The 9,826-nt window shown below is 49.2% G+C and overlaps 1 protein-coding gene across 1 annotated transcript in view; it reads right to left on the minus strand.

Annotated features, from left to right (window-relative positions):
• LOC123499884 (ena/VASP-like protein) overlaps positions 1-4,735 on the minus strand; it is an 18,742-nt gene extending 14,007 nt beyond the window's left edge. Inside the window, exons 1-5 of the mRNA XM_045248418.1 lie at positions 4,591-4,735; positions 3,550-3,729; positions 3,162-3,212; positions 2,689-2,887; positions 2,501-2,563 (exon numbers count right to left, since the gene is read on the minus strand). Of these exons, the coding sequence (XP_045104353.1) occupies positions 2,501-2,563; positions 2,689-2,887; positions 3,162-3,212; positions 3,550-3,729; positions 4,591-4,735 (638 nt within the window). The remainder of the gene's footprint in view (positions 1-2,500; positions 2,564-2,688; positions 2,888-3,161; positions 3,213-3,549; positions 3,730-4,590) is intronic.
• Between the last annotated feature and the right edge of the window lie 5,091 nt (positions 4,736-9,826).

Consider the following 9,826-nt stretch of genomic DNA (forward strand, 5'->3'; position numbering starts at 1 on the left):
TGACACACCCCTCCAGACACACCTGCCTTGTCTTGCCTTGCCTTGCACCTTCTCGACGTCTCTTCCAAGTGTGTTCTTACGAGTGTTATTGTCATTGGTGCTGTTTTGTCATTTTTTCTTATTTATTTATATAGGCTTAGTGTTTTAGAAAGAGAGAGAGAGAGAGAGAGAGAGAGAGAGAGAGAGAGAGAGAGAGAGAGAGAGAGAGAGAGAGAGGTACTGTAGAAGGAAGAAGGGAAAGAAAACGTGCTCGATCGTAGTACATTAGCGAAGGAAGAACGGATTAAGGAAGAGGAGTTGGAGGAGGAGGAGGAAGAGGAGGAGGAGGAGGAGGAGGAGGAGGAGGAGAGTTAGGGTTAATTACTTGGTTAAATATTAGGATTTCCTCACCTACTGAAAAGAGAAGTAAGAGAAGGAGGAGGAGGACGAGGAGGAGGACGAGGATGAGGACGAGTAGTAGTAGAAGATGAAGATTGAGGTAGAAGGAAGGTTGAAAGTAAAGGATGAAGATAAAGGAAGAATTACCTGCTGACTGAGGAAGAAAATTAGTAGAAAGAGGGGGTGGAAAGAAAGACCCGTTGAGAGGGAGAGAAGAGAAGGGAATGAATGAAAATAAACATATAAGAAAAAGAAAAGAAAAATCCCACTAAATTCCTTCAGATCCAAACGCCGGCCGAAAAACAGCGCAGTTTGTCACCAGCGAGGAGAGAATTCCTGGTCTTGAAAGGCGGAGGAAGAAAAATAAATACATAAGATAAGATAAAATATTACGTACCTTATTTACCAGAAATCTTGTGGCTCCCTCAGGTGGTCTGCGGCGCGCCACGCTTTCCCTCCTCCCCTCATCAACACTTCATCTCGAGACTGCCTCCTTAAAGTGATGAATCTCCGCATAATATCGCCGTGATCGAAATATTTTAGGGAGTCAATTGCTTTGGAGGGAAACCAGCTGGCTCCTGGGTGAGAGAGAGAGAGAGAGAGAGAGAGAGAGAGAGAGAGAGAGAGAGAGAGAGAGAGACTTTTTTACCTATGACTAAAAGCAATTCTGATCTTTTTTTCAGTATGCTGTGATGGTGAAGGATTAATGGTCTACTGAAGGGTATGGTAATTGAGATGAAGTATTGCTAGGGTAACCTGGAATAGACTGACCACCTTACTCACTCTTGGAATAGGGAACGCTGTAGGTCTTTGTTTATGAGTGGAATCTGAGGCTGAATATGGCGATCGAGAGGTAATGATGGAAAAAAGTAAGAGGAGGGTAGAGAGGGAGAGGGAGAGGGAAAGGGACGGGAAAGAAAGGGACACAGGATAGGTTAGCTTTGTGAGTATTCTTTTTATTTATTTAATGATTTACTTTTTACTTTTGAAGGACAGGATGGAAACACTGCCTTTTCTATCCTTCACTCTTGCTACTCTACTTCTTTGCTCTCCGCACCCACTCTTCCTCCCTTTGGCACTTATTGTTTTATTTTAGGCTTCCTTCCTTCCTTATACTCTCTCTCTCTCTCTCTCTCTCTCTCTCTCTCTCTCTCTCTCTCTCTCTCTCTCTCTCTCTCTCTCTCTCTCTCTCTCTCTCTCTCTCTCTCTCCTTCTACGTCACCATTCCTCCATTCACTACTTTGTCTCCTTCCTTCCTTAACTTCCATCTTCCTCCACTCCACCTTCTCTCTATCAGTATACTTATCTCCTTTCAGCAACTCCCTTCTTCTCCCTCTGCGTCGCCTTCGCCAGGATCGCAATCTTGTCGCAGCTTCAGCCGGAATATAATAGGAAAACTTGCCTTTGTAACGAGCAATTATACAAGTTTGGGGGGAGGTGAGGAGGAGATTCCACGCCAGGAGACGGAAGAAAACGCTGCCATTACGGAAGACAACGAACCTCGCGCCGCAGACTTACGGGCCATAAAATGAAATAAAACATCCTGCGGAGTTTGGAAAAAAAAAATCGGCACTGCTTCCGTTCCCCATCACCGAATCCCAGAATGTCATCCGATCCAGCCTCTTTCTTCTCATCTCCTTCCCCTTAAGTCTCGTCAGCCTGTCACCTTCATTTGTTTTCTCCAGTCAAGGCCTCCATTCTGTTCGCTCCACGCACACACGCACCATTACCAAACACCATCCCTTCAACTCCTTCCAGTTTCCCTTTATCCCTCCTAGTGTCTTCAGTCCTTCCAGAGCTCCAGGATGTCTAGTATACGCCACTACCACCACGCCTCAAGGATTCCAATGAATTTTTCTATATTATTATCTGAACACAAAGAACTCAAAGAAATCTTGTTGAAATTTGAAAGTCATCTCTACTGCAGGATTACAAAGTATCCTAAGAACAATCTCGGCATCTGGAAGTCATCTGGCCACCACAAGAAATAGCATATCAGCCACTAGCTTCATGAAAATATCCGAGACTATGAAGCTTTCCCTGAAACCTGGGAAGGCCACACTGGAACCACCCGGAAGTCAGAATCTATCACAATGCAAGTAGGACATTACCTGCCGCACACCTGGCCAGCCTCTGAAAGCCACGTGGCCGCTGTCTGGAGGTCACCTTGGCACCATCCACACTTCTGGAGCAACAAGGAAAACATGTATATCAATAGATGAGGCCTTGGTCCAGCCTGACGGGACCATCACTCAGGCGTCGGGACATCTCAGTGGCATGGTGACTTCTCGCTCCTCTTCTTCGGCTCACTGAGGGAGGGAAGGCGTCGCTGAGGGAGGTCGAGAGCGTCTCCTGTCTCGCCTGTCTTGCTGCGGCTCATGAGACTCCTCCAGGCTCGCGGTTTTATGTGCAGGAATTTGTTGGTCCGCGTGTAGCCGCCGGGGACCCTGGCCGCCGCCGCCGCCGCCCCGCTGCACACCACTCGCGAGGTTTTTGTCGGTGTGTTTTTCTGGCGAGTTTGCATAAATAGGCGCGACAGAACCCTGCGCCTCCCCCGTCCAGGCGCGCCACCCATACTAAGCGACACTCTTATTATTATTATTATTATTATTATTATTATTATTATTATCATTATCATTATCATTATTATTATAGTTACTACTACTACTACTACTACTACTACTACTACTACTACTACTACTACCACCACTGCAACTACCATCACTACTACCCCATCCTCCCACCACTACCATTACCACGACTGCTACTACGAGTACAACTACCTCTGCCGCACAAGTAACTCTTGTGTTCCGCTGCTAATGAATCGCAGGAATCTGAAACATGTGGTTGGTGTAATACAAACCTGGCGATGTATTAAAGGCATGTTCAGGACGATAAACAGGCGAGATAAGCGAGCGGCAAAAAACGAACACCTTATTATCTCTTGTAAGGTGTTGATCATGCACCGCGCGAAGGTGCCCTTAAGTGTTTTGTTTGTCCCGCCTTTTTGGATACATGGCCCTTGACAGGTGTTCAGTTTCCCTTTAATGGGGTCACCTGCGCCTGAGTCACCTGAGTCTCTCTCCACCTGCTACTTGCTAGGCTCTCACCGCACCAGATGGGGTCACGTACCAAGTTAATTAGTGCATGCAGGTGTGAGCTCATCCGCACCGCCCCTCGCTATCCCCATCTGCTTCGCCCTCCTTGCAGTGTCCCCAGCATCACCGCCCCTCTGCGGGAGTTTCTTGACCATCCCTGGGTGTGGAGGTGGCCCGGGGAGCTGCAGGGGACGGAGGAGACGAGGCGGCGGCGGTGGCGGTGGCGGCGGCGGTGGCGAGGTGGAGAATGTGCCTGAAGGAAGAGACCCGCTACGCAACACACCCGCGTGAGGTGTGCAGTGGAGGGGAGCTGTGGCTGGTGGCAGGAGGTGTGTGTTGGCGGTTAGCCCTCACGTGCGTTGGGGCAAGAAACGTATAAACGATCTTGTATCTCTCTCTCTCTCTCTCTCTCTCTCTCTCTCTCTCTCTCTCTCTCTCTCTCTCTCTCTCTCTCTCTCTCTCTCTCTCTCTCTCTCTCTCTCCACCTGGGATGCGAGTGTACATGCCACTTTCAGATAGTTTCAAAGTTTGTTGGAGTTTGTGAAGAGGGGCTGGAGGGAGGAGACACGGGCAGCTCCCCTCTGGTTTTCGTTCCTTATTTTCGATTGGAGCCCCAGTTCGTCTTCGCCCTCCCTCGCCCGCCCTCGCCAGCCTTCGCCTGCCCTCGCCTTGCCTCGCCCCGCCCCTGAAACTATCAAGACCCGTGTAACTGTCACGACCAAGTTTTCTAATCGTACCGCCATTCTTCGGCTTTCTTTGCGGCTTTAAGTTATTACGGGTTCTTGGCCTTCCTGATTCTTAGCGTTTTCTGCGCGGGAACGTAAAGTCTCCTTAGCGTCAGGCGAGTGCGGCTTTTTTGTTCCCCGCTGGCCTGGCTTGTTGGCGGGTTGACTGCTTAGTAAATTAGCTTTCTTGCCTCGCGTTACGTGATTGACTGACTTGTCAGCTGACTGGCGGGCAAGATGAGTGGTCGCCTTACTAGGACCGCTGGCCGCCTTGTAGGTTATTTAGTGTTACGGGAAAAAATGACGCCGGACACTTGACCCTCCTGATGATCGGCTGGTGGGGGTCCTGCGCCCGGCGGAATACGCGAAAGGTTGTTTGGTAACCTGACTTGCTGATTCCATGTGTGACTGTGTGACTGGCCTGCCGGCCGGTGGTCGTATGGGTGGCGGTGCGGTCACTTCTCGGCTACTCCTCTCCAGCTGCATGTGACTTTGTTCTTGCTGGCTGGCTGGCTGTTGATTGGGTGGCTGCATGGTGAACTGGCTGGCTGGCTGGATGGATGGATGGTTAGCTCGCTGGTTGGCTGCATGGCTGCATTGCTGGCTGGCTGGCTGGCGGGGTGGCTGGCGGGTGCAGTGAGTGGCTGTTGGGAAGGGAGGAGGGGGTGGGGGTGGCGCGAGGGGAGGAAGACAACAAAGGAATAACACGCTCGGATTTCAGAACTCAATTGCACTTACGGATATCAAGGCAATTTTACATAACCGCAAGTTACATTCCTCCGCTGTGACCGGGAAGCTAATCAGCCGACGCGACGCGACACTCCCGGCCTGCAGCCAGCCCGTCAGCCGGCAGGTGCGGCGTGCCCCCATCCGGCACGACTCGGGGAATATTAACTACAAGTCCTACCCGTCCGTGACCTGCCAGGACCCGGCCGGACGTGACGAGCCCAACATATAGGGTTGTAATGTTATTGTAATTAATAGATTCAGGTGGTGCGAGGGAGGAGGCGAGGCAGGCGGGAAGGGAGGGGGAGGCGGCTGACGTTCTGGCTGGGAGACGGAGGCGCCGCGGGCGAGCGAATAGAAGAGCAACACACCACAGGCTGTTTCACTGACCCGCTCCCTCCATCCTCTCCCCCTCGTCCTTCCCTGGCCTCCTCGCCCCGTCCCCCTCATTCCCCTTCTCGGCTGACCTCTGAATATTAAAGAATATCGAGCAATAAGACTCTGAGGCATCCGACAAATAATGATGGTAATGATACAGACATAAAGAAGGTTTGACGCGTCCCCATTCGTTCTGAGTCGGAAATTCAGACCCTGAGAGCCTAGAGGAGGAAGTGACCCAAGATATTAAGATTATCAAAATTGCTTTCTCTCCTCTTTTTTTTTTACTTTTCTTTTTTTTTCTCTTTGGCTAAGTGTTGTCAAGGTGCAGCGTCCAGCACCTGCCCGACCACACACTCGGTAACCACTCGGGAGATGCGCTATGTTGCATCCACCACTACTACCACCACAACCTTCACCACCACCACCACCACCACCACCACCACCACCACCACCACCACCACCACCACCACCACCACCACCACCACCACCACCACCACCACCCAAAATAACAACACAACCATCAACACCACTTCTACCACCGCTTCCACCATCACCAACACAGCCACCATAACTATTACTGTAATCACCACCACCACAACCATATCCTGTTCTTGCATTCACATCACACCCTCTACTACCGCCACCCCCACCACCACCACCATTACCACTACACAACCACAACCGTCATCATGGACAAACCCCTTCCTCCCCCCGTCTTCCTCCCAGGCTTTCCTCCCCTCCCTTCCACTCCCTTCCCCTCCTCTCTCTCTCCCCAGAGTTCCAGCTGCCCCGCCGCACGTTGCTGGGTAGACGTCACGTAAAGATAAAATGAAACTCCGAAAGAAATTATCAAAATAAGAAAAAATGGGTCTTGGTTTATCGCCCGCCATCGGGAGTCCGGGAATCCTGCGTCTGTTATTACTGCTCTTATAAATTAGCATAGGTACGTGAGAATCAGGAGCGTCATTTGTCAGGGCAGTGATCACCGTTATGGTATAAGGCAAGATAATGGCGGTGCTTGATTGTGAGCCCGGGGAGTGAACGTCTCGTCCTGCCGCTGCTTGCCCCGGAGACCACCACCACCACTCTGCCACCGCCCCCTCACCCTTGCCTCTACCCGACGCTTCCGATTTTCATTAGTTTAGGAGGCAGCGTCGCAGGAGGCGGTGGGCATCTTGATAAACATATGTAAAACAACGCTGAGTAGCTTATTCAGGAGTCAATTAGCATGAGTAACGGGGTGCACGGCAGCGCCTCGTAACGCCAGGGGCAGGTTGCCGGTTGAGGCCTTCCTTGTCTTCCCTATCCTTCTCTTCGTCGCCACAGGCCCACGAATCGTTGTTTAGCGCCTGACAATAAGAGAGACCACGAGCCGGCCACCACGCCTGCAGGAGATAGCCTTTACTGCCACCTGCTGTGCCTCCTGCAGTTAAGACTCATCATTTTGCACACTAAAATTTGATACAGGCGCTGCTGCGTCGCTAGCCATTACTCTCCAGGCGGCTTGTATTTCTGCGACACGGCTCAGTCTGAGTTGTGAGGCCTGGCGGCAAGCATAATGAAGCCCCGCAGCATGCTAATTGAAGCGCCTCAGGCAAGTATATTGAGAATCGAGCGACAAACATAATGAGGCCCCGCACCGGGATGGGCTAGGTCTTGCATCAAGGTCCCGCGCTGATATACTGCTGAGGCTGGTGGGGCGGGCCGGCAGGGGTGCAGCAGCAGGCGTGGCGGGCATCGGGCACACGCTTGGTGAGAGCCTCGCGGGACGGATGACAGGGTGCTTCAGCAGGCAGAGATTGGCCCCATACCGGGGTACTGAGGCTCCCTGGCACACGTACCGAGGCCGTGTCGGCGAGCACACTGGGGCCCCGCGGTGAGCATGCTGATGACGCCGGCGACACGCTCACAGAGGCCCCGAGGTGAGCACGGCAAATACAGAGCTGCAGACCAGAGAGCGGTGGCCCAGCAGAGGAGATGGAAGTGCCTGGGCATGGGGCATGCATTCCCTGCTGCGGCAGAGCTGAGGGCGTCGAGGAGGGTACGCACTCCGCCAGTAGGAAGAAGGTCTTGGTGACCTCTAGGTAGCCTCAGGAAGCATTAAGAATACACTTTAGGAAGCAGGCGGACGGGCTTATCATAGAGGAAATTAAGGTGAATAAAACGATGATGTAGCATCTCATTCCCCTGCCTGCGATAAATCTTTGCGGGTGTGAGGGGGAGGGTGTCGGGGTGACGTCAGCATGGTATACACACTTATTGCCCAGGCTTTGTGGGATTCGCCCGTGTGTCTGCCGCCTGAACCTCGCCGGGGCCGTATCGGATCACCTTCCTGTGATAAGTTTATATGTCGTGGTGCACTCGTGTCCTGCGCTGGCCTGCTGGCGCCGCACTGCAGGATGACTGCATTGTTGTTGTTGTTGTTGTTGTTGTTGTTGTTGTTATTATTATTATTATTATTATTATTATTATTATTATTATTATTATTATTATTATTATTATTATTATTATTATTATTATTATTATTATTATTATTATTATTATTATCATTATTATTATTATTATTATTATTATTATTATTATTATTATTATTATTATTATTATTATTATTGTTATTATTTGTACAGATATTCGGATAAGCTGGAGGGAGGTGAAGGGAAACAGTTTCCTTGAAGAAGCTGTAGGCGAAACCGGTAGGGAAATAAACTCAACTCCTTACATCTGTGTTCCCCTTCCCCTCCCCCTTCATTATTATTATTATTATTACCATTATTATTATTATTTTTATTATTATTATTATTATTATTATTATTATTATTATTATTATTATTATTATTATTATTATTATTATTGTTGTTGTTGTTATTATTATTGATATTATTATTGTTATTTATTTTTTATTATTATTATGATGTTGAGTGACGGAGGAAAGGAGTGTCACGTTTCCTGCAATTTTCCCACGAGGAGGAGGAGGAGGAGGAGGAGGAGGAGGAGGAGGAAGAGGAGGAGGAGGAGGAGGAGGAGGAGATTCATCACACTCGCTGCACTGGATAATCTTTTTAAGTGGAGGAGTAATGAAACTTTGTACTGGTCCTGCTCCTGCTGCTGCTCCTGCTCCTGCTCCTGCTACCACCACCCCAACACTCCCCACCTCACCACCACCACCACCACCACCACCACCACCAACAACAACAACAACACTACTAAATTATAGCTGCTGCTGCTTTTGTTACTGCTACTACCACGCTACTTCTAACACTATTACTAATACTAATGCTGTTACTATTGACATCCTCAGACTATCACCACCTACTCGCTAACCTCGTCCCCTTGAATATTACACCTCCCTTTCCTTTTAATACACTGCGCAGCCTCTTCAGTAAGCATTCCACTGTGCTCAGGTCCGTTGCTCGAAAAACCATCTGAAATTTATCTAACAATGTAAAACAAACCTTTACGCAATTCTTTTCATGGGCGTCTTTCGTAAGAATACCCCAAAACCTGCAATGTTATACTTTTGGTGGGGATAGTGGTGGTGGTGGTGGTGGTGATGGCGGCATGTATATACTACAGTTAGTCAGAAGATTAGCCAACCGCACTCACTTCCACAGTACTTTGCGTGTTCCCTCAATCCTCTGATCCACTGGCAATCTCCTAACAAAACCTGATAGCTGATAGACTGTCACCAGATCAGAGCCTTTGGAAGTGAGGGAAAACGTTAAGCAGGATGGGGGTGAGTGAATGAGAGAGGCAAGTAGATCTGACAGTGAGAGCACAAAGGCCGTACGTGGTTGTTCTTTCGTCAGTGTGCTTGTCTTGTGTATATTTCAAAGTGGGAAAGAGAAGAGTTGGTCAGAAACGGGTTGCGGGGAAGTGAAAATGACGTGTTGGACAAGAAAATGAAGAAAGACTGGAAGGAAATGAGAATCTGATGGCGAACTGGAGATTAAGAATTCAATAGAAAAAGATTTCGGTAGAGAAAGAAAACAAAGAAATAGATGGTCTGAATGGGGTTAGTACGTAGAAAGCACAGTTGTTATCGGGGAGAAAGAAGCAGACTAGGAAATAGGAAAGGACATGAGAGGAGGAAAGGGAATATACAGTATTGAAGTATAAAAGGGAAAGAGAAAGAATATTTAGTTCAAAGAGGGAATAAAGAACACAGCTAACAAGAGCAGGAGAGGCGCGGGGAGGAAGGAGACAATATCGAGGTGAGGTATGGAATATGTAGCTCAGAAAAGGAATAAGGAAGCACATAGCTAACAAGGAACTCATTAGGGAAGGTGAGGACCAAGAGGAGGAGGAAGCCGAGTATGTAATTTAGTCTTATGCATTTATTATGTAACATTAACATCACTGGCTGGAGGGACGCGGGTTATGCCATCATCCGTGCGGTAAAGATGTAGTTAATGAAGAAGAACAAGGCGAGAGGCGGCGCTTCATACCCGGTGCTTCATTAAGGGAGGACCAAAGGCGGGACCCACTCTGTCACGGCCCGCACTCTTTCGGGAGAAATTG

Source organism: Portunus trituberculatus, chromosome 50, assembly GCF_017591435.1.
Source record: "Portunus trituberculatus isolate SZX2019 chromosome 50, ASM1759143v1, whole genome shotgun sequence".
Lineage (NCBI taxonomy): Eukaryota > Metazoa > Arthropoda > Malacostraca > Decapoda > Portunidae > Portunus > Portunus trituberculatus.